General features: G+C 42.3%; 2 protein-coding genes across 2 annotated transcripts in view; one reads left to right on the top strand and one right to left on the bottom strand.

Moving 5' to 3' along the window:
* Positions 1–26,304, top strand: part of LOC126191336 (E3 ubiquitin-protein ligase RNF103-like) — a 428,517-nt gene that overhangs the window by 280,392 nt on the left and 121,821 nt on the right. The window lies entirely within an intron of this gene.
* On the bottom strand, positions 11,831–14,558 carry LOC126115036 (uncharacterized). The gene is made up of 4 exons (XM_049915028.1): positions 14,520–14,558; positions 14,016–14,432; positions 13,737–13,944; positions 11,831–12,177 (listed from the first exon to the last, which is right to left on the bottom strand). Exons 2-4 carry the CDS (start codon positions 14,409–14,411, stop codon positions 11,831–11,833), a joined length of 951 nt encoding a protein of 316 aa, XP_049770985.1. The 5' UTR covers positions 14,412–14,432; positions 14,520–14,558.

The raw sequence follows: 26,304 nt of genomic DNA, 5'->3' as shown, positions 1-26,304 counted from the left end.
TTAGAGAACGCTTGACAAGAATGGGGGAAAGAAATACAGTAGAAGAAGAATGGGTAGCTTTGAGAGATGAAATAGTGAAGGCAGCAGAGTATCAAGTAGGTAAAAAGACGAGGGCTAGTAGAAATTCTTGGGTAACAGAAGAAATATTGAATTTAATTGATGAAAAGAGAAAATATAAAAATGCAGTAAATGAAGCAGGCAAAAAGGAGTACAAACGTTTCAAAAATGAAATCGACAGGAAGTGCAAAATGGTTATGCAAGCTATAAGACAAATGTAAGGATTTAGAGGCATTATCACTAGGGGTAAGATAGATACTGCCTATAGGAAAATTAAAGAGACTTTTGGAGAAAATAGAACCACTTGTATGAATATCAAGAGCTCAGATGGGAAACCAGCTCTAAGCAAAGAAGGGAAAGCAGAAAGGTGGAAGGAGTATATAGAGGGTCTATGAAACGGGAGATACGATACTGCGTGAAGAGTTTCAGAGAACACTGACAGACCTAATTCGAAATAAGGCCGGAGGAGTAGACAACATTCCATTAGAACTGCTGAGGGCCTTCGGAGATCCAGCCCTTACAAAACTCTACAATCTGGTGAGCAAGATGTATGAGACAGGCTAAATACCCTTCAAGAATAATATAATAATTCCAAGCCCAAAGAAAGCAGATATTGACAGATGTGAAAATTATCGAGCTATCAGTTCAATGAGTCACGGCTGCAAAATACTAACACGAATTCTTTACAGATGAATGGAAAAACTATTAGAAGCCGACCTTGGGGAAGATCAGTTTGAATTCCGTAGAAATATTGGAACACGTGCGGTAATACTGACCCTACGACTTATCTTAGAAGCAAGATTAAGGAAAGGCAAACGTACGTTTCTAGCATTTGTAGACTTAGAGAAAGCTTTTGACAATGTCGACTGGAATACTCTCTTTCAAATTCTTAAGGTGGCAGGGGTAAAATACAGGGAGCGAAAGGCTATTTACAGTTTGTACAGAAACCAGATGGCAGTTATAAGAGTCGAGGGGCATGAAAGGGAAGCAGTGGTTGGGAAAGGAGTAAGACAGGGTTGTAGCCTCTCCCCGATGTTATTCAATCTGTATATTGAGCAAGCAGTAAAGGAAACAAAAGAAAAATTTGGAGTAGGAATTAAAATCCATGGAGAAGAAATAAAAACTTTGAGGTTCGCCGATGACATTGTAATACTGTCAGAGACAGCAAAGGACCTGGTAGAGCAGTTGAACGGAATGGACAATGTCTTGAAAGGAGGGTATAAGATGAACATCAACAAAAGCAAAACGAGGATAATGGAATGACGTCGAATTAAATCGGGTGTTGCTGAGGGAATTAGATCAAGAAATGAGACACTTGACGTAGTAGATGAGTTTTGCTATTCTGGAAGCTAAATAACTGATGATGGTCGAAGTAGAGAGGATATAAAATGTAGACTGGTAATGCCAAGGAAAACGTTTCCGAGGAAGAGAAATTCGCCGACATCGAGTATAGATTTAAGTGTTAGGAAGCCTTTTTCTGAAAATATTTGTATGAAATGTAGTCATGTATGGAAGTGAAACATTGCCGATAAATAGTTTAGACAAGAAGAGAATAGAAGCTTTCAAAATGTGGTGTTACATAAGAATGCTGAAGATTAGATGGGTAGATCACATAACTAATGAGGAGATATTGACTAGAATTGGGGAGAAGAGAAATTTGTGGCGCAACTTGACTAGAAGAAGGGATCGGTTGGTAGGGCACGTCCTGAGGCATTAAGGGGTCACCAACTTAGAATTGGAGGGCAGCATGGAGGGTAAATATCGTAGAGGGAGAGCAAGAGATGAATACACTGAGCAGATTCAGAAGGATGTAGGTTGCAGTAGGTACTGGGTGATGAAGAAGCTTGCACAGGATAGAGTAGCATAGAGAGCTGCATCAAACCAGTCTCTGGAATGAAGATCACAACAACAGCATCAGAGGCAACAACGAAATTGAACAAAACATGTGTATTTCACAACTCCTTATCTATGAGCTCCGTAATGTGTTTTGTTTCCTAGTTTTCTTTATGACATAGAAAGATGAAGTTTCAGACACCTATTGAAAAATGTAGGGTTCGTTTCTGACAACTAGTGGCGAAAATGCGGAACGTCGTGGATTCAAGTAGTTTAGCAGTGACACTTTATTATTCACTAATTTTTCACTCTCATTTCTTGGTCATTCCCTGACACATTTCCTGCTTCTGTCTTTGGCGGTTATTTTCGCCTTTATCTTTGGATGGGACAATTTTATCTACTTTTCCACAATTTCATCGTATTTTTATTTTAACTAAGTTGGGCTAGAATATAGAATAAATTTAATCTCCAATATAAACTGAAACATTTACTTCTTTTTCACATTTGTTCCTAACATTTGTATTTGTTAAATCACTATGCAAGCAAAGTTTTATCACGTATTTTACATAATTTACTCAGTGTAAAGTGGCATTTCAGTAAGGGACTGCTACACTGGCGCCAGACAGTGGTCTGGCTATTTTTATTAGGTCTATGAGCCATGTACTGAACGACGTTTTGTCGTTAATAAACATTGTAGCAGATTACCCAATAGTCGTAACAACACATACGTGTATTAATACAGAATGACGGAGGGTTAAACCGCTGAAACGCGTCATGAAGTGAGTGCCAACAGTGAACTGGTTTAATTCGTAACCGGGAACAGTCACAGTAAAACGTAGTAAAAAATGTTCGCATTTAGTGTAACATTTATTATTATTAGACAAAATCACTTTCCATATCCTGTAAACTTATAGCGAGACCCGGACAACCTTAGCATATACAGCTGCGTTGGTTTTTGTGTTTTGCAAAAGAGTCCTTAATGAACCTGGCGGTTCTTTCGGACGGATCAATTAGAACTTCGTTTAGTAACTGGGTGCAGTGTTTTGGCGAAATTTTCACAACATAGCGAAGGGACTGTTTTAAAGAGTGTGACATCCGAAACAAATGTGGAAAAAAATTATTAGAGACCCATTATTTCTGGGATTTGGCCGATTCCTAATTTGTACATTTTAATATATTTTCCCGATTTTACTGACGCGCTCTTAATTTTTAATTTACAAGTACAATTAGAACCAAACATCGCTAAGGCAACAGAAGTAGAAACAGGTATCAGAATTTGAATTTATGTAAAACCACATGAGATGTCACGATTGACAACCTCATATTTTTAAAGTTTTGAAAGAATATTGAATTTCAAATACCAGCAATTGATCACGAACTCGATAAATGCTTCCAGACGGTAGTTTCTTTTTACGATCGCTTCAGGACAACTGGTGCATAGGCTTTTTCTGTGACCGTTTTTATGATTAAGTTTTGAAATTCAGTCTTCTATTTGTTGATAGTGTTACAGTAATTAATGCCCAGACGAATTTCAACGTCAGATGCATTTGTACCCGAACACACTTGATAAATTCCCAGATACATTAAGTAGATGCTGGTACGAGAATTCAACCACATCCGCCACGAAAGGAAAGGGGAAAATGCAAACTCCTGTGTGTCTAAAACTGACAGTGTTAATTTTGTTTTGACCAAATGTTCTATTTTGAATTTGACGTATTTCATGTGTAAATTGCAGCATCCACAATTTGCAGCGTGCGTTTCAACAAGTACCAAAGCAGAATACTTGTGACGCACAACTGCCGTGGTAGCCGAGCGTGTTTTAACGCGATCGCTTCGGGAAGGAAGATGCAGCGGCCCGGATTCAATCCGGCCGGGGAATTAACAACGAAGGGTCAGTGTATCTCCCCACATCCCACTAGGTGAATACCGGACTGGTTCCCATGTTTCACCTCAGATACGGGCTATAATAGTAATAATGGGCATTTGGGATGATATCTATTATCTTAGCTCACTTGAAGCAATGTTTAGTATTATCAGAAGAGGAATGGATAATGGAAGAGGTGAAGTGACAGTGGCAGTTAAGAAAGGACAGAATGTCGAGAAATCTGCCGACAAGGGGTAGGGAAATGTTCTGGGGGAGGGGGACACGAGAATGAGTTACACACTGTACGGGAGATGGCTATTGTGATTGGAGGTGGACTATAAGTTGTCTTTTGAAGTTTGTAAGGTATTTAATTTCTGTGATATTTTGAGGAAGTTTGTTCCAAAGTCAAATTCCTGGCACAGAAAATTATTTAGAAAATAAGGCCTATGATATTCATTGGTATTGAGAATTCCCTTTCTTGACAACGCGTATTTCCGCCATGCTGTTCAGATAGAATAATGGTTCAGGACAAATAAGAGGGAGTTCAATGACTGAGAAGACGATAGAGCAGACGCAGAATATGATAGTCTCTACGGTTATCGGCGCGTAGCTGTGAAAATTTTTCCTAGGAGGATATGATATTGTGCAAAAAGCGTACGTCGCAAATGTATACACTCCTGGAAATGGAAAAAAGAACACATTGACACCGGTGTGTCAGACCCACCATACTTGCTCCGGACACTGCGAGAGGGCTGTACAAGCAATGATCACACGCACGGCACAGCGGACACACCAGGAACCGCGGTGTTGGCCGTCGAATGGCGCTAGCTGCGCAGCATTTGTGCACCGCCGCCGTCAGTGTCAGCCAGTTTGCCGTGGCATACGGAGCTCCATCGCAGTCTTTAACACTGGTAGCATGCCGCGACAGCGTGGACGTGAACCGTATGTGCAGTTGACGGACTTTGAGCGAGGGCGTATAGTGGGCATGCGGGAGGCCGGGTGGACGTACTGCCGAATTGCTCAACACGTGGGGCGTGAGGTCTCCACAGTACATCGATGTTGTCGCCAGTGGTCGGCGGAAGGTGCACGTGCCCGTCGACCTGGGACCGGACCGCAGCGACGCACGGATGCACGCCAAGACCGTAGGATCCTACGCAGTGCCGTAGGGGACCGCACCGCCACTTCCCAGCAAATTAGGGACACTGTTGCTCCTGGGGTATCGGCGAGGACCATTCGCAACCGTCTCCATGAAGCTGGGCTACGGTCCCGCACACCGTTAGGCCGTCTTCCGCTCATGCCCCAACATCGTGCAGCCCGCCTCCAGTGGTGTCGCGACAGGCGTGAATGGAGGGACGAATGGAGACGTGTCGTCTTCAGGGATGAGAGTCGCTTCTGCCTTGGTGCCAATGATGGTCGTATGCGTGTTTGGCGTCGTGCAGGTGAGCGCCACAATCAGGACTGCATACGACCGAGGCACACAGGGCCAACACCCGGCATCATGGTGTGGGGAGCGATCTCCTACACTGGCCGTACACCACTGGTGATCGTCGAGGGGACACTGAATAGTGCACGGTACATCCAAACCGTCATCGAACCCATCGTTCTACCATTCCTAGACCGGCAAGGGAACTTGCTGTTCCAACAGGACAATGCACGTCCGCATGTATCCCGTGCCACCCAACGTGCTCTAGAAGGTGTAAGTCAACTACCCTGGCCAGCAAGATCTCCGGATCTGTCCCCCATTGAGCATGTTTGGGACTGGATGAAGCGTCGTCTCACGCGGTCTGCACGTCCAGCACGAACGCTGGTCCAACTGAGGCGCCAGGTGGAAATGGCATGGCAAGCCGTTCCACAGGACTACATCCAGCATCTCTACGATCGTCTCCATGGGAGAATAGCAGCCTGCATTGCTGCGAAAGGTGGATACACTGTACTAGTGCCGACATTGTGCATGCTCTGTTGCCTGTGTCTATGTGCCTGTGGTTCTGTCAGTGTGATCATGTGATGTATCTGACCCCAGGAATGTGTCAATAAAGTTTCCCCTTCCTGGGACAATGAATTCACGGTGTTCTTATTTCAATTTCCAGGAGTGTAGTACACAAGCATTCATCGCCAGTTCCAGCCTGCATGAGCTCCCGTCCGGAAGTCCATGAAGAATGGAATCACCATAGTCAAATCTAGGGAGTTATAGAGTCTTTACGAGCTTTTTAAGCTTGATAGGAAGTTAAGTCATGCTGACACCTTCTTACAGACTGCAGATGTGTGTTAGACCATTCTAAATGATGAGCCAGAGTAATCCCAGTTCTTTACAGAAGAAAAATCGTGTTAGGGCTTACCATGTGCAGAAAACATTTTCGGTTTGTACCATCCACTTATACTTTAAATAATCGATTGTTTGTGACCTTGAGGGTTGGTTAAGCAAAGATACCGGCGTGGCGAAATAATCGTTTAGATGCTCAACAGAAACTAAAGGTTTAGCTGAAGGTTTGGGTTTGCCTATTTCCACAGTCCTTTGATTTTTTCCACAGGGCGACAGGCCTGTGAAAGTCGTCAGTTAGCGAGTGGGATGAACATGAGCTTTGCGTTCCTCACAAATTGACTAATTCGATCGCGCAGTTGTCTGTAGGTGAAATGATTATCAGAGGCAGGATACTGTTTGTATGTCCTGTCTCTTAGTGAAGTTAGATAATTCATTATCTATGTCGAATTCCTTTCCTAACGTTGTCTACGAAGAAATATCATAGGCGTCAACTGGAAGCCCAGACAAATTCATGCGCTTAATATCTGTAAAAAGTCGCAACCTGTGTTTTCTTTGGGCTTTGCAACCTTTAAGTCATGAACATTACATCTTGAGCAGAAAAGTTAGGTACAGACATTTGATTGGTGTGAATTACCCTATTTGAAGATTCGGTTGCAAATATATCTATAAACGTATGAGAGTGTGCTGCATGGTGAGTAGGCAGAAACTGAAAGTATGCGCGTCAATTTTGATGCAGTAGAACATTTGTTTTAAAAATTTATGTCGATGTCTCCAAATACAATTACATGTTCGTACGATTGACTGCTTGAGTGCAGATTCAAAGCTAGAAAGCTGTCCAATTTTAGGTGGACTGTGGGATTGTAAATTACACAGATGAAACACTTTATATAGAGCCGTTTAATATCAATGAAAGTGTATTCTGGTTGTTTGTCCTGCGATTTTGTTCCTCTTGGTTGGAATGTAACAGCGCTTGCAGCCTTGTAGGGGTGGAGTTGTTAACACTCTAGTCAGTTACCTCAGCAAGTAGTTGATGTAGTGTACCTGTGTCAGTATTGTCATACATACACAGCAAAAATTAAAAAAGCCTTTTTCTATTTGAAACGTTTTAAATTTTGTGGCATCCAAACTAAGAAGGGGTTATCTAACTGGGGATAGAGTAGGACAGTATGATGACACTTTCGCAGATTTGGTGGATTTTATTAGTCAGAAACATGAATATTCATTTGACTGTTCAACTGAAGTTACATTGCGTAGCATACTGGATGAAAAAAAAAACGGCTTTATAGCCTATAACGCGATTAGTAGTTTTCAAGATTGTAGTGCTAGTGGCAGTGTCAGTGGCGGAAACAGTATTCCTCAAAGATAAGCTAACAATTATGGTGATACGAACCTTCACCAGAAAGGTTCTCTGTGTAAGTTCAATATCCCATGTTAGTCCTATTTGGTAGGGGTCCCACACAGTTAATATCTTGGGATGCGTCGCAACTCTTAGAAGAACTGCATTTCTCCAGTGTTATAATAATATAACAAAGTTTACCACCTGCGATAACCACGACTGAGCCTGTCCTCATTCCATTTCATTTGCCTGCACAAAGAGTTATTCTCAGGTATGAGCTGGCCAATTTCAGCTGTGGCTCACTAATAGTACATTCATAGGATGCTACGTTTTCTTTTTGTTCGTTTTGTGAAGTGGGCATTCTTACGTTTCTGAACATTTAAAGCAAGTTACCAATCTTTGTACCACTTCGTAATCTTATCAAGATCTGACTTAATATTTATGCAGCTTCTTTCAGACAGTGTGTCATTATAGACGACTGAATCGTCTAAAAAAATTTATGATTACTGTCCGCAGTTCCTCTTTCAGGACGTCTTCATCTAGTTTTCAAACGAGGGATCCTGTTCTACTGAAGTTTCCGCAATGTTTTCTTAACGCGATTAATTAACAGATTGTAGGGTCCATTCTCAAAGGGCAGGGTTGACCGTTATTTGATATTCTCTTTGCAGGTGTTCCGCTTGCTTGTTCCAAGGGGGAGGGGGGAATCTTTCCTATGACCTCGTGGAACGTGGTTTTGCTGTTGCAAATAAATATATTCCTGTTGGCCTCTACGTGTTATTAAGCGTGCGAGTCAGAGCCTTAGTGTTCCATCCAATAAGGCAGTCTACGTGCTGTTCGTCGTTGCTCCCTCTGCCCCCCAAACGACACTACCTTCTGCAACGAGTCAGTAAAACATCCACAAGTAGTGCTTACTGCTAGCCTTCTTGTTTCGGTTAAGTAGTTATAGTTACAAAATAACTATGGTAGGGTAGTGTCAGTGAAGTGAAACAGTTTTATTCAACCGGGAAACTACATTCTGCTTGTCGCTGAAAGCTATCCAGAGATGAATTTGACATCTTTCTTAAATTTGTACACTCCTGGAAGTGGAAAAAAGAACACATTGACACCGGTGTGTCAGACCCACCATACTTGCTCCGGACACTGCGAGAGGGCTGTACAAGCAATGATCACACGCACGGCACAGCGGACACACCAGGAACCGCGGTGTTGGCCGTCGAATGGCGCTAGCTGCGCAGCATTTGTGCACCGCCGCCGTCAGTGTCAGCCAGTTTGCCGTGGCATACGGAGCTCCATCGCAGTCTTTAACACTGGTAGCATGCCGCGACAGCGTGGACGTGAACCGTATGTGCAGTTGACGGACTTTGAGCGAGGGCGTATAGTGGGCATGCGGGAGGCCGGGTGGACGTACTGCCGAATTGCTCAACACGTGGGGCGTGAGGTCTCCACAGTACATCGATGTTGTCGCCAGTGGTCGGCGGAAGGTGCACGTGCCCGTCGACCTGGGACCGGACCGCAGCGACGCACGGATGCACGCCAAGACCGTAGGATCCTACGCAGTGCCGTAGGGGACCGCACCGCCACTTCCCAGCAAATTAGGGACACTGTTGCTCCTGGGGTATCGGCGAGGACCATTCGCAACCGTCTCCATGAAGCTGGGCTACGGTCCCGCACACCGTTAGGCCGTCTTCCGCTCACGCCCCAACATCGTGCAGCCCGCCTCCAGTGGTGTCGCGACAGGCGTGAATGGAGGGACGAATGGAGACGTGTCGTCTTCAGCGATGAGAGTCGCTTCTGCCTTGGTGCCAATGATGGTCGTATGCGTGTTTGGCGCCGTGCAGGTGAGCGCCACAATCAGGACTGCATACGACCGAGGCACACAGGGCCAACACCCGGCATCATGGTGTGGGGAGCGATCTCCTACACTGGCCGTACACCACTGGTGATCGTCGAGGGGACAATGAATAGTGCACGGTACATCCAAACCGTCATCGAACCCATCGTTCTACCATTCCTAGACCGGCAAGGGAACTTGCTGTTCCAACAGGACAATGCACGTCCGCATGTATCCCGTGCCACCCAACGTGCTCTAGAAGGTGTAAGTCAACTACCCTGGCCAGCAAGATCTCCGGATCTGTCCCCCATTGAGCATGTTTGGGACTGGATGAAGCGTCGTCTCACGCGGTCTGCACGTCCAGCACGAACGCTGGTCCAACTGAGGCGCCAGGTGGAAATGGCATGGCAAGCCGTTCCACAGGACTACATCCAGCATCTCTACGATCGTCTCCATGGGAGAATAGCAGCCTGCATTGCTGCGAAAGGTGGATATACACTGTACTAGTGCCGACATTGTGCATGCTCTGTTGCCTGTGTCTATGTGCCTGTGGTTCTGTCAGTGTGATCATGTGATGTATCTGACCCCAGGAATGTGTCAATAAAGTTTCCCCTTCCTGGGACAATGAATTCACGGTGTTCTTATTTCAATTTCCAGGAGTGTATTTTTCTATGAATGGGACTTGAAAACAGAAGTTGCTTGTATGACAGCAGATTAAGCTGAAAGTTTCAAGAGTTCTCACGCTACGGTACCCGTACATTGGGTATTGTCACGTGTTCAAGAATTTTGAGCAAAGCACAGTTTTCCGACGCCCTGCTTTCCTATTTGATATTCAGATTTAAATTAACTGCGTAGTCTGAATTTTTTAAAATCTTATAACCCCTTATCGTAACAAAAAAGGCAAGTCTGTTACGCATCTAATAAAAACAAACTTCTGTAACAGTGCCAACTCCTTACTCGAGTTCGTTGTGTTGTCTACTTACTATCAAACTTCTCCAGATTAAGCGGTAGCAACTTTGGCTCTTTTTTCAGCTACAGCCTTTATGCACTATAGGTAAGCGTTTTCGTTGTTTGATACCTAAATTAAATCTAACACCGCTGTATTTGTTAGGGAAAAAAATGTCTTCGCAGTTGCAAATATTGAAACCAACATTCCGTATGTCTTAGTTCCTACGTCGCAATCTATACTTGCATACACATGTAATGTCTGCACAGGGAAGACTTCTAACAGTCGCTGCTTGGTATGGGTGGATTGCAGTGTGTGTTAAGAAGAAAGATGCACTGTTTCTCTGGACATTGATGCCTACCTGAATGTCCATTGCACTGTTCTTAATCTTGCACGTATAACCAAAGCTGTTATGACAACAGCTCACGCAAATCAAGTATTCCGAATTGGGTGCACTGTTTGACACATTCAGTTCATCCTATTATAGGACGGATGGTTGTATTCCGAACTTTGAATACATTTCATGTAGTCAGTTACTACTTTACGTTACAGTTCCTACTGCTCCACAGATGCATGAATACCGGAAGGCACATAGCTGACAAGTTGTGTCAACACAAAACTACGGTGTTGAAAGTGACAGAGCCGAACAGCTATCTTAAGGACCCAGTACCTATCGACACTGTCCGATGGAAACTCCATAAAGCGAATATTCGTGGACGAGCTGCTATACCTAAACCATTAGTGACAACCAACGGAAAGAAGCGTGAAACAAGGTGTCCGGAGTATAAATCCTGGGCGGCTGATAGGTGGAGTCAATGTTTCCGTTATTTCCAACATCGGGCTAGGTTTGCGTCTCTGGACCCCCAAAAGACGCCTACAATACCGATTGCTCGATTCGAACGGTTAAGCATGGAGGTTGAAGCCTGATGGTGTCTGCCGTCAGATCATGTGATTCTGCTGTTCCATTATTGGCAAAGGGCGTGTTAGGTAAACATTGTAGGTTATCATGTGCACTCCATGATTCAATTGTTTCTAACAATTACGTTATTTCACAACGATAATGCACAAATTCAGACAGCCATGACAGTACAACCGTGGTATGATGATGCAACTGAATTGCAATGCCTTCCCTGGCCAGCACAGTCCCTCGACTATCATTATCGAACTCTCGCGGGCTGTATTTGAGCGCAGACTGCAGTGCAGATCTCTGCCCCCTCTTGTCATTACAGGAGTTAGAGATTTTGATCGAAGAGTGGTATAACGTTACATTGGAGACGTTATAATCTTTATATGCCAGTAAGCCACGAAGAATAGCAGCTGTAGTGCTCTAAATGGAGGACTAACCCCTTACTAGGGAATCATTTCGAAGTACAGGTTTTCACATTTTGCCTAACCCCTGTTGCTTGAAAGATTCACATAGATTGTGAACCTCTAATTGTTACTCATGTTTTAGTTCAACACAGTTATATTGTTAAGACAAGCTTACAGTATAAAGTACTACCATTAACCCAATGGTAACTTAACTGCATTTTTAATACGTAAGATTCGTTTGAGAAAATATTTTACATTATATGGGTTTAAATTAACGTACACCCAGATGCGAATAATTTCGTTTTATTCCACCAATAAATAACTTGAAAGAGCAGCTATGTAAACTATGTACATTTAACGAAAGCTTCGAATTACGGAAAGCAGTCTTGCGGTCACTGCTCCGGATGCTGCGAGTCCGTGGACAGCGGGGGCTGCTCCGCCTCCGAGACCGTTAGGGTCGGGAGCGTGGCGAGTGGCGCGCCGCTGGAGGACGAAGACTCCGAAGAGGCAGGCACTGGAGCCTCTCTGAAGAAGCGGCCGACGAGCGGCGCCCGCGACAGCAGCCAGAAGGCTGCTCCCACCTGGAAGGCGGCCAGCGCCGTGGTGACGCGAGCGCCCAGCCGCAGCGCCTGCCGCACGCGGCCCGCAGGGGGCGCCGGCGTCGCGCTGCCCGCGGGGGTTGGGTTGGGTGTCTCGGCTGGCGCCTCGGCCGCCGGCTCTGCCACAGCCGCCTCCGCACCTGAACAAGCGGATAGGTCAAATAACATGGCCTCCTTGCAGCGTCCAGGCAGTGTTCAGTTGCCAGGACTGTTGTAATTTGAACAATGTTGAAAGCAGACATGTTTTGAACGCCATGCTTACTGAACGCAAAGACGTTCGTTGTGACAAGCTGCAAACGAGTTAGATCCAGTTACCAGCACATACAACCTATCGTTGTCATTACTGTAACGAAACTTTATCAATTCCAAGTTTAGTATGTGGGTATGACATTAGGCACTGATTAATAATGCGTAGTCGCTGACGTCTGGCTTGAACACTGACTAACATATGCAAATATTGGAGCATGTTATGCTACAAGTAAAACTAAAGCCAGTCCATATTAACATAAGGTCCGCAAATGTTATTTTACGGAGTTACTGCTAATGAAAGATTTTGCCTGAAATGTAGCAACTTCGTTGCTATGAAGCCATCGCAAAACTGTACAAGGTTAAAGCCATTTTGTTGGTCTGGTGAAAAACGAAATATGTCTTAGACATTTGCAGTAGATAACCTGTCTTCCGTATCATTCTAAATACTCCATTAATTGTTCGTCCATTCGGAATGCAAGTTTCGTTAACTTGCGTTATCTTCCTTAAGTCATATCATTAACTTCCCATTTGCTATAAATGGGCACATCTGTATTTCTCTGTCGTAATTTTGAAAGGCATCCCTATTTCCTGAATTAGGAAGTGGAATGTTTCCACTTAAATTTGTTTTTTCATTGAATACAGTAAACTAGTTTCCAGGTCAGGAAACAAACTACTCATGGTCGCCAACAATGACAAATGTCATTACACTCTTAATGTAAAGTAAAGAGATTTATATGTATAATCAACTCTGCTTCTCTGGACGTTTTTGGAAAGAACTACTGCAGATACACGTCTGGGATATGTTATTAGATTCACCAAACCAATAACAAACGCAAATTGTTTTACTTTAACGTCTTTCAGTTTTGCGATGGCTTCATATTAGCGGAGTTGCTGAATTTCAGGCAAATTTTATTGGCTTTAACTAATACTTGCGGATCTATGTTTATATTAACTTTATGAAGTTTTATTTGTAGTGTAACGAAGTATTTGCTTATCTTCGTGCATCACTAAACGTAATGCATGTTAACATTATGTCGTTAAGAGACGGTATGAGGGCTTCAACTTGAGAATTACTATTTTAACAGACATTTGTTGTAGGAGTGGCTGCACACGCGTGTGCAAATTTGTCGTGGAATTCAGTGTAAATGGGATGTTTAGTCACTTAACACCCAACACGTCTAAGTCAAGTTTAGATAAGTAACGTTCCCAAAAGAAAATTGGTACTACTGTGTTCGCCACTGAAAAAGAAGTCGCGTACAAAGAAGTCAAATTTTGATACATAAGATTATATACAACTTTCTTGAAAGCTAATGTTTAGATTCATTTTCTATAAATGAAAAATGAATGGGTAAAAGTTAGGAATTATGATAAACTTATCTATCTCTGTGAAATGCTAATTTTAATGCTGATAGAGACATAGTGATTTGTTACTATCCGCTCATTTACTCACCAGGTGCTGCCTGGAAATCTGCCCCATTCAGATTTTTCTCTAGTTTGTCCATCCAGCTGTCCACACTCCTAATGAAACTGTGGTATTTCGTAGTCATCGTCTTAGCTACCCGGTCGAGTTTCTTTCTACCAATTTCACTTATAGCTTCGGTTTTATCTATTGCAGGGCGCACTATCTTCGTTAACTGCTGCATTATGGCATCGTAGATCTGTAAGTTAGAAGTATTTGTTATACAGTTCTCACGTTACAACTTGGTGGTCTACGTTTACTAGTAAGTACCTTTTCCGGCGACTCCCTTACTGCAGGAAATTTCTTCTCTATTACTACTACACCTTCGCTGACAGCCTTGTCTGCATACTGAATAACCGGGCGCAAGCTGCTCGCTTTACTTCCTACAAAAGTGAGAACCGAACAGACAGCTTTTTCGGTCAAGTTCAGGGACCAGCTGATGATACCAGACTTATGCTTCACTGAGCAATAGGCGTCTTTGCTTTTCTGGATGGCGAGTACTACTGCTGGCCATTGTTTCAACAACTCAGCTGTCCTGGAGAGGTGCTCTGGCGTCTCCACCGTTGCAGGAGGCTGGACCGGTACACTAGCAGGTACTGGCTGCTCACAGCTGTCGGCTGATGCTGACTTGCTTTCTTCACGTTTGACAACAACTGGTTCCGGCATATTGCCTGTTACGACTGTTAACTAGAACACAGGTCACCTCAAACAATAGACAATACAATTACCAGCAGTAAATACTACGTAGTTCTGAATCCCGAACTACCTACTTACCTTCACAGAAATAATGATGAGCACCACCACAAGACTACATTCCGGTTTGGCTGAGGCGGGAATTTATAGAATTCAGGTCCACGTCATTGTGCATTCAACGGTAGAGGGCGCGACTCTATGATGCACCCACCTGCTGTTAACTTTACGCGTAGCAGTTTTATCCGCTAATATATTTTCAAAGTAAGTACCAGCAAAATTTGTTGAGCATCTAGATGTATAGAGGTGGATTCATCTAAACACAGTACGTACTTTAATAATATGAGTAAACGGCGGCGCTACCGTACAGCTGCTTGCTACACCAGCGCCACATTGGTGTGGTTTCCACCGGGAAGCATTTACACTAATCAGTCAGTCGAAAAGTATTAACTCGTATGCATGTACTTTCTTGCCCCTATTCTTCTTGGTTAGGGACTTTGTTTTCGCTTTGCTTGATATACGTTCTTGGAAGAAAATAAATTTCCTTCAATTAAATCTCCATATATAAATTGTAGCTTTCGCCTTTTTATTCACTCTGCAACAATTTCTTGGAAATAACTTAGCATTTATAATAATGGTTGTTTCTTAAGCAAATTATTGGATGTTGCTAGTTATATTTAAAATGAGAGTATATCAAACCTAGATGATCGTTGATGTTTGTTACTTAAACGACGTTGTGTTTATGTAATAGGGACAGGTCATCATAATATGACGGTAGTTTTACTTCTCGTATCTGACCAACGGTAGTCTACATGACCGCTTACTACACTTTGTACATTTCTTTCGAATAATGTTTTGCGTAATGTCCGGATGAGGCATTAAATTCTTAATTTTCTCCGTAGATTAGCAGGTTCCTCGAAAATGTTGCGATAAATGTGATACCCACCTGTTTTGTCATGGTTATAGCTGACATTTTCGTTTTCACTTTTACGTCTTGCAGGTATAATAGTTAGTTAAATGCATTCAGGGCGTGTGTGAGAATTGTGGTTCCACACAAAATTCAAAGGCATCCTCACAGACATATTAGCATCTGACAGACGGTGTGTTGGTACGTTCCTATTTTTCTATATGCTTTTCCTGGCATTACTAACAGCCGCAGACACTGCAAACTAGGCGTCATACACATATGGCTATTTCATGGACAATGCTTATGATACTAAGAACTTTCAGCATTGCAGCGCGTCAGCAATCGTAAATATCGAAATAATTATGAAAAACCCGCCTCGATTGCACGAACTACCTGGTGTTTGCGCAATCGAGGCGGATTTTTCATAATTCTTATGATACTAGATGGTTGTTACAGGCCTTCTCGTGTAACGTGAAATGACGGAGATATTGGGAGGCTTTTATTTTTTACATGATTGCATAGTTCTAGTGCACGTTAGCCACTGCTTCAGGTACGTGTAGGTAGTTATTTTGAAAAAACTGGAACCGAATACGTTCCAACCTGTGGGAAGTGGAATGCAGGTATTAAGTTAGCTCTTACAGTTTACAGGAGGTATGTCTACAAATTTCTATTGCACAGCATCAATTGACTCTTGTTCAATGGTGGCTGATGTATGTAACAAAAGAGAGAATAGGTTAACTTGAAGAATTGAAACCCGTAAGTACGTAATGATTTGACCTGGAATTTACCAAAATTTAGAATTCCATTATTGCAAGACTTTAGTGTACGGTCGCTTTCATTTCAGAGAGAAATTTAAAGTCAATGCAAACTGTCGTACGACAGTTGCTACTGTTGCTGACCCTGTGTAGCTTTAGGATTCACCACTCTAGAACAGTTTTACAAAGGTACCAAGCAGTTCATTCTCAATGTAGTTATTGTGTATCAGTAGATCGAATGTCTGTAACTAGAATTTAATGGCAGCTAAGTTTGATTTGACAAACTTAAATTGAATGGAAACTTGTACACACGTGTTAATAGAATTTGAGAAGCTGTCTCGTTCGAACAAGTATGTTAGATTATCCTAATCGCAAATTTGCTGAGTTACCAAAGTTTCCCAGAAAAGCCAATTTTAGGATTAGAAACAGTACACGATCAAATCGCATTATTTAATGTCTCGCTTGGTTGCTTCTTAAATTACACGTAGAATATGCAGAGAAGGAAGACGTTGCAGATGCAATCTGAAAGTACCTGTAGACTAACAATGAAAATCATGTAAATAATTCTGTTGACTAGGTGACTGATTTCAAATCAGTAATGCAAATAACTAAATAATTAAATAATGAAATGTAGTGTGTCCCAGGAGGGCTGGTCACTATTCACGGATGTAACAGGAACGATCATTCGAAGCAAAAAGTGTGGTAAACATGAGCTCCAAAATGCATAGCTTAAGAGCAGTGAACAATTGTTCATCTTCACTATTCAAATACACGCTTCCATTGAATAAGCGCTCTTATCAGGTATGCGCGTTAGAGGCCACGTGTAACGCTTTTTTGCTTCTAATGATAGCTTCTGTCATCTCTGAATACTGACCATCCCACGTGGGACATCAGGATATCTTACAGGTTTTTCATGCCAAGAGATACTGATTGTTGATCTGCATCTACATCCTCACTTTACAATTCACTGAAGCGCTTGGGAGAGGGTACTTACCACTGTCCCAGTTATTAGGGCTTTCTTCCGTCCCATCCACGTATGGCGCGCAGGAATCCTTAAGTGGCTCTTCTCTGCAATTAAGCTAAGCTTGTCCTCAAGATCCCTACGGGAGCGATGAGTAGAGGGTTGTCGCATATCCCTAGTATCATTCAAAGCTTATTTTTGAAACTTTATAAGTAGGCTTTCTCGGTGTAGTGTGCGTCTTTGTCTATCAGTTTAGTTATGTAGCGTAGCGGTAGCGTTATCGCCTACTACGCAAGGGGCCCCGGTTCGATTCCCGACAGGGACTGGGTGTTGTGTGTCCATTTTCACCCTCATTGATTCGCAAGTCGCCGAAGTGGCGTCGAGTAAAGACTTGCAATACGGTGGCCGAATTCTCCGAATGGGGACTCCCGGCCAATAGTGCCGTACGATCGTTTCCATTTTACCGGGAACAAGGGATCGATGACCTCTCGGATTTGTCCCTCCCTCCGTCCCTCCCCCCCCCCCCTTTTAAAGCAACCAACCAACCAACCAACCAACCACCCAACCACCCACTTCACTTAGTGTTCTTATTTTTGTCCCTTTGTCTTTGAAATGCTGAAATGTATTCCGGATTGAATCAGTTTTAGAACAGTTTCGTGAACTTACTTCCTATACTGTAGTCGGAATTTCAATCTGTGTTTGGTCGACGTCTATCTAATATTGTTTCACAATCAAAGTGGCAATTCAGCTGCAGTAATCTATTATACGAGCGTGCCTGAAAGACAACACAAAACAGCAGGTACACGGCACCCAATACCTGTAATAATAGTAATTAGCATAGTATGGGATAGCAGTCACTGACAGAGACCGATTTTTATGTTTATACTTACGGTACGTGAAGTTCAGGACTCAAATATGTCACTAAAAGCATTTCGATGCAACTCTCAATAATTCTTGAGTAATTCATAGTTCTCCTAGCGTGTATAACTTGCTAAAGCTAGAACTGCTTTCTGATATGCCGTATTGCTCAGTGACAGAATGCTCGGTTGCCAAGTGGGTGGGCCAGACTAACATACAATTGTCATTTCTTATTATAATTACATATTGCACACAAAATTCGTTTTAATTGCAAATAAAAGTTCTTAATTACCGATACCTTGCAAACGATTGCTAACCCTATATTGCTAAACCCTCGTAAAACTTGGGATTGAAGTTGGTACCAATACGCAGTTCCCGCCGGTTCCGGTATCGAAAGTATAGGGTGTAAAACAGGGCATTTTGTACTTATGTTGAGTGTGACATACCACTGATCTTATAATTGTAATTAACTACCGCATAAATCATAAATTATGACGTCCTTCAATAAAATGTAAAGTATTAAAATTTACTATGGTTTAGCAATAACAACGCATTCCTCCTTTAGTGTCCTAGGGTTAAACTTTGTTGGAAATAAACAATTTGTAATGTTTTCGTCTTTATGAAGTTTACAGTTCACGGAAATGCTCGAAGAACATGCATCTGGGTTTAAAAATGTCAGCCAGGAGTCGTACGTACCTGGACCACCCTTGCGGCAGGCGAGCATTCTGACACAGGGCCAAGTGGGCTACGGAAAATCGTTCTAGCTTCAGTGAATTAAAGACGCTCGGAAGACTTAGAGAATGATTTTCTCCAGCATATTAGTATTGCGGGGAAATGCATTACGAGTTGATATTTGAGTTCTGAATTAACGAACCATAAATATAAAAAAATTACAAAAGTGGACTGCCGTGTGGTCTCCTAGAAGTTAATTTAGCCCAGTGTTTCTAAGAATGAACTGTAAAAGTTTAATTCTGTTATAGCTTCCATGTCTTTGAACGCTGGATACTTCTCGTGGTAGTTTGTAAATAAGAGTGCCTATCAACACGCAACTTGGAAATACCGTGTACTGTATCGCTACCGTAACCATGCTGAACTTCTTGAACTGTTTGTAATGTGCCCGTGAAGGCCTGTGAAGTGCTTCTACTGACTTTACTATAATCTAACGATGGAGGATTTTTGAAGGAAAGTTTTTACAAGTAAATCTCAGTGGAAGTTTCATTAAATGGTCTTTCCTGTATTCAGTATTCTTTGGACCTGCTGTTTTGTAGTCTCCACCGCTCACCGCTCATTAGATTTACTCATAGTCATTCACTGGACGTGATTTCGTGTCAGTATGAAAGAGACATGATTACCAGAAAGTAGTTCTAGAGACATGAAGCCAAATTTTTGCAGTAAATTGAAACAAAATGCGTTGGTTGGCTCCACTGATGATTCCTTAATGTTCTCCCGAGTGCTCAAATGTTGTTACAAGCTGACCATCGTAGGACGCATGGAATTGGTAAAGGGACAAAACACACATGGAGATAAATATAAATATTACTTTTAGTTTACTATCGTGATACAATTTTGCGTCGTTATTATTTATATTGCATTTTGTCACTACAGTGATTGGATAAAAAAGCTGAGGTATTCTACAGAGTACAAAGGCCAAATTAGCAATCTTTCACGAAGAATGACAACTTAATTTCTAATATATTACAAAAGAAAAGAGTACAGTCAGAACACTTCTCATTTGTCAGGCTTGACCAGTTCAGTCATTTCTGATATCAATAATTGCAAAATGTGATGGTGTATGTGATATAACAACAGAAGACGGAGCCCTCCACCACCACAGGGAATTTTATTTTTCTCTTACCTGTATATTATCGTTTAATTTGAATACCTCCACAAAGCTGAGCCATTTTCAGCCCCTAGGGATGGGCAAAAACAATATTTTCCCGTTTATCGATGAATACCTCTGATTTATAAACTGTCTATATAAAAGATTGAGTACCGAAAGTGATGTTTCTTTAGTGTCTTCCTTTTAACTAGTGGGACTATAGTTCTTAACAGTAGATGTCATCCCTTTTCCAGCTACTACCAATCTTTGCGGTGGCCAGAGTGGCCGAGCGGTTCTAGGCGCTACAGTCTGGAACCGCGCGACCACTACGGTCGCAGGTTCGCATCCTGCCTCGGGCATGGGTGTGTGTGATGTCCTTAGGTGAGTTAGGTTTAAGTAGTTCTAAGTTCTAGGGGACTGATGATCTCAGAAGTGCTCAGAGCCATTTGAACCAATCTTTGCAATCTAACAGTAAATGTATTGCAATGAGCTTAACTTCTTATTCATTAGCACAAGATTTGAACGAAAAATGTGCACTGCATAATCATGATTTTTTTTTACTTCCATGTCATTTTTATCATGCAAAACGAACATGTTTGGTGACAGTCCGGTATGAGAATAACGCAAATTAGCACTCCCTGCTCCCAAGCATGAGGCAGAATGTGCGCTCTCCTTTAACATAGATCAAAAATGGTTCAAATGGCTCTGAGCACTATGGGACTTAACATCTGTGGTCATCAGTCCCCTAGAACTTAGAACTACTTAAACCTAACTAACCTAAAGACATCACACACATCCATGCCCGAGGCAGGATTCGAATCTGCGAGCGTAGCAGTCGCGCGGTTCCGGACCGAGCGCCTAGACCACCGCGGCCGGCTATCATAGATCAAGAAAAGATATACGCACTGTGAAAGTAACACAGAATTGGCACAAAATCACATGACTGCACGGGTGGTTAATGGAAAATGAACTGTTGCCTGAATTTATGATAAGTACAGCATTTCATGCTCAAAACACACACGTGTTGCACACGTTGGCGAATATCGATAGTTTTGTTTAGCTAAGCCTTTCGTATACATATCGATATTTTTAGAACTTGTCCGGCATCCTCTACCATCCTGTTAGTGGGTTGGGTAGGCAACCATTCCCAACACTGGCCTAGTGATTTGGAGGGTATATAAGAGATAAAAGAAGGAAACTGAAAAATTAAAATGGGTACTTCAGAACTCCTTACTGACGAAATCTCTCTTGAATGTAGTTTCCTAGATATCTGTAGGAGCTCTACATCAAAAGACGAAGTTTCAGATGTCTACTCAAGAACATAGGTTAGTTTCTGACAAGTAAGAGTGAATTCAAGTTATCGCTTAAAGATAAGTTAGGGCATGAAACTTTTGAAGTAGCAGTGAAACTATTATTCACTTTCTCTCACGTTGTTTCTTCCGACCCGTTCTTTACGCCTTTCTTCGCCCTTTATTTGTTCAGCTAACTTTGACATGAATAACTGCAATCTCGTTTATAACTAAGTAGCCATTTTATTTTTACACGTGGTTCTACGTTATTTGCATCTGTTAAGTCATAGTCAGCAAAATTTTATCGGGTGTCTGACAATTTAATAAATGCAAAATGGTGGGTTCTGTATGGAACACTACACGAGCACCATTCAGCAGTCTATCAGCCATGTGTCCGCAGTTCGTGGTCTAGTGGCCACCGTTGCTGCCTCTGGATCACGGGGCCCGGGTTCGATTCCCAGCCAGGTTGGTTTTCTCTGACCGGGAACTGGGTGTTTGTGTTACCTGGACTGTGTAAAGATTAGGAATTTGTACGGGCGCTGATAACCGCGCAGTTGAACGCCCCATAAACCAAATCTTAGCCATGTACCGATTGTCGCTACCAAACAGTACCGCGCGTTATCCACAGTCGTTACACGTATATGCATCTGTGGACAACGATGGTTTAAACCTCTGAAACGCGTAGTGAATTGACTCGACACCGAACTTTTTCATTCGTTGTCAAGAAGTCATGTTGAAGCCTAACCAAAAATATTCGCATTTAAAGTAACATTTGTTCTTCGGCAATCACTTTTATATTCGCTAAACTTACCGTGACGCTTAGACAAACTCAGCACATATTGCTGTGCCTGGTTTGTGTGTTTTGTGAAATAGCTCGTCATGTACTTGACGGCCCTGCCAGACGATCTTAAAACGTTAATAACTAAGTGCAGTCGGTTGACAAAAGTTCTATACCAAGGCGAAGGGGATGTCTTCAGAAACTTGACATTTAAAATAAATATGGAGAAACACTGCTAGAAATCCACTGATAATTTCTGGGATTTAGTAGATTTTTTTGCTTTCTAATATATTTGATTCTACTGCCTTACTGCTCAGTACACTGATCATTTTCATTCGTGATTAGGTCAAAGATCGCTAAGGCGACAGGACGAAGAGAGTACCGAGCAGTTTGTATAAGGCCGCAGGAGGCCATGATCGACAACCTGATATTTGTAAAGTTTTTTTAAATACTGAAATTCAAATATTTATCACGAAGTCGCAAAGAAAGATTTCTGTTCAGGACAACATTAGAACATACTTTTTCCTTGTCCATTATTTGTAATTAAGATTTTGAAATTTCAGGTTTCTATTGATTATCTTACAGTAATTCATCCTCAGACGAATTTAAACGTAAAGCTGCCTTCGTACCAGAACACACTTGTTAACTGCCCATATACATTGAGTTTATGTCAGCACGAGAATTTGATATGAAAAACCACGGAAGAAAAGGGCGAAAATTCCTAACCCTCGAGTGTCTAAAATTTTATTTTGGCGCAATGTCATAATTTTATGTACTTCATATTTATTAATACCGCAGCTGCAATTTGCAGCGTACTTTCCAACAATCTCCAGATCCAAACTTTTAACATGCAACTATCTTCACATTAAGTTTAGACGTAATTACATAATACTACAAAGAGAACCGACAAACATTTTCAACAAGCGGTCTCGACAGAGTTTGCCGCCAAACATGGAATATTCCAAGCTAACGTAAACAGATTCGTTACAGTGCATGTTTTTATATTATGACGTAATATCTGTGAACGCTGCATATACGGACGTGACCACGTGCACAAGGTGCTTTTTTGATTGTAAATGTTTGATTTCTGACAAACCTTGGTATAATGTACTAAGGTTTTACCCACTAACAATTTGGCACGAGATTACAACTCCTAATGAACAAGATTTGCAATGCATTTTGAAGACCTTGAAATGACAGCAAAGTCTGTCGAAACCGGTTGTTTAAACGAAATGTTTATGCTATCTTTCCTTTAGAAAGTTTGACGAAGTAAAACAGATCTCTTCATTTCTCAACACGAGATAATTCAATGAAGAATCGATACCCTACAATTGCGACGATGTTTTTCCGTTTAACCTCAGAAAATTAACATGCTGTCCGTCATAACGGCACTAGAATCTACAAATTAGAGGTATTAGTTAATGCCGACTTTAATTATACGGTTTAACACATTAACTGCCGTGAGCCAAGGTCACCGCGCCAATCTTTCTTCAAGGACGGCACTGAGAAAAATCCACCGCATAGTATTCAACAGCCTACTGCTGACTTCCCATTACTTTTGGCCACAGTTTAGACACACTGGGACATCCATGAAATTTTCTCTGGTCCACCTTCACTGCCATCAGTGTTTACAAATATTGTACTTAATATATATACTTTGTAGTCGCACCAAATAAGACCGTATCTGCCTCGGTTTGGGCGTTACAGGTAGACCAGATTGCAACATATGCTATTAACTGAACAAAATTTAACACCTGCATTTACAAATCAGCTTACTAACCCAGCCCGTGAAAGTCTGACCCTTTTGCCTGCAGAGAATGCCTGGGAAGCATGAAGTCACAGGTGTGCTTCAGATTCCGACAGTCTTGAGATACTTAATGAAAAATGCGTATAACTTCTCTAGACACGCCCTTGTTTATTGTCCTGAATATACGGCTAACACTGCCACGTCCACAGCGGATATTTCACTGTCAGGTGTGGGCCTCTGTGGCCACCAGTGTTATTGTGGCAATCGACGTGTTAAGACAAATGGTCTGGTAGTCTTGTTCAAATTACTGTAGACAGGTTTAATGTACGAGAACAATTTTAGTAAGGGAAGGTAGAGCCTTTGATCAGGAGGAAGAGTACAATACTAAGACAAAGACTACATTGCAATGCCTGTGTTATTTTGATAATGCACTGCGGCGACCACAGCTGTTACGAAACACATAAGATGAATTCGAGTCCCGGTCCGGCACAAATTTACATTGTCATTCGCAATTTCGAATTCATCTGATGTTATGGGACTAAAGCACGAATGATACCTACAGTTCTGTGAAAGTTTGACATGTGGGATTGAATATAGATTATGTGTGTTGACATCTGGGTGTGTGGCTGGTTGTACAGAATATAGTTTGTTACAGCACACACAAATGAAATCTAAAAATGAAGTGTTCTGTCCCTGATTTTTACTATGATGTGAGCCATGCTACATTAACAAAATCGCTATTTTGCGTTAATGTAGCATGGATCACGTCTTAGTTAACCTGACAGGACAGAATTCATTTTATCATTTTAACGGATTTAATTTGTGTGTGCTGTAAGAAACTATTCTGTACAACCAGCCACACACCCATATCTCAACAAACATGATACTCTATACTCAATCCCACATGCCAAACTTTTTACAGGACTGCAGGTATCATCCGTGCCTTAGTTCCACATAGGCTGTCTTAACATTACTGTACTCTTCCTTTTGTGGCGAGTCTGGTTTTGGATGAATTGTTCCCTCCTGACCCTGTATAAAGGATAGTGCAATAGTTAGCGTAATTACTGTAGAAAAAGTTGATGTAAGTTGTTTGCTTTTGTGGGGCACTCAACTGCGCGGCCATGAGCGCCCGTACAAAGGCCCAATATTGTTTCACACTCCAATTTTTTTTTACGCAGTCCAATTTAGCCACCATAACGAATGATATGAAATGAGAACACAAACACCCAGTCCCTGGGCAGGGAATCTAATCCGGGACCACTGATACAGAGGCAGCAACGCTAGCCACTAAACCACGAGCTGCGGACTTTATCGAAGTTTGTCTCGTGCAAAAATGTTCCCAAAAAAAATCAGGGCTATAACCATTACAAGGTTCAGTTTGTCTAGTTATGAATGTGATACGATACATCATGTAATGTAAGGCAACATTGAGTTATTGGATGCGTGACCTAACAACGAATTTGACAGTGCACGAACACTACACTATCTGTAGAACATCTCTGGTCCACAACATCTAATAACTATCGCCTTAGGTGTGAATTGCTATCAGCGGTATATCAAAAACATTTGGGTACTAGCCTTTTATGAAATGCCATAATCTATGCTGTCTCAAGCCTTTTGAGTCAAATTTTAAGAAGTGGTAGTGGGTCCACAACCGAGTATATTGGTACGGGACCAGCGGCCGGAAATGCGCGTGTTGCGGACATAGTGTACAGCACATAACGTGGCTCATAGCAATTTGTCAAAGCGGCGACAGTCATTCTCGAGGCATGCGTGGCAACAGCGCACGCAGTCCTGCCCTATTCCAAGAAGCCCGTGTCTGTTCCAGGAGGCAGGCAACTTTGACCCTGTCAGACAGATCTTTTCCCGTTTCTACGGGGTTTTCCCACACAATAATACTGACGTAACCACGAAGGAAAGGTCAGATGAGATCCGGCGATCTCTCTGGCCACTGGACAGGCCCTCTCCTTCCAGTGAAACTACGAGGGTACCTTTTCACGTGCTCTCAGACAATATCGAAGTGATTCACTCTAGGGTTATTAAAGAAAGGGTACTTCTGGGTCGTGAACACGCCGTACGTCAGCCATCTATACTGTTTCCGACTTTTTCCCCTTTGTCTCCTGTGAACGACCCAGTTCATGAATAATTTCGTCAGCCGATGACTACTTTCTCTTGGTAATACCTTGCAGTATTCGCAGTCTTCGAAATCGCTACCAGGTTCCGCAGCTGTATCTTCGTTTGACAGTTCTTTAATTTCATCGTATCTGAAATTTTTCTAACGTGTCGCTCAAACAGGAAGAGAAGTTCAAGTATCTAATAGAACACCATGGATCGAATGTATTTAAAGCCTCCTGGAACGCACCTAGATACAACTGTGCGCAACGGATTTCAGCACTATTCAGTCAAGAAATAGTACCGATACAGCGGCAGACACGACAAAAGCGGAAACCTATCCGTAGGGTCGTAAGCTGGCATGATACTATGGCCGCCGCCGTACCGATACAGTTGCCGTCCGCAAAGGGTTAAGGAAACTAATGTAAAAACGGTTTAGAAACGATGATCCGACATTGACAGGATAACTAGTAAATTTATGTCATTTCAATCATTGGTATTGTCATGCAATAGAAATCGAATTAGACATCCAAAAGTAAGTATGTGGAATAAAGTATCCAAGCAACGCAGGTGCTTCTTGTCTAAGTCTCCACTCACCACAAATTTACGAATGAACTGCGGAAGTACTATAGCTGAAACTTAA

Source organism: Schistocerca cancellata, chromosome 1, assembly GCF_023864275.1.
Source record: "Schistocerca cancellata isolate TAMUIC-IGC-003103 chromosome 1, iqSchCanc2.1, whole genome shotgun sequence".
Classification (NCBI taxonomy): Eukaryota; Metazoa; Arthropoda; class Insecta; order Orthoptera; family Acrididae; genus Schistocerca; species Schistocerca cancellata.
This window is presented reverse-complemented; position numbering and strand designations above follow the sequence as displayed.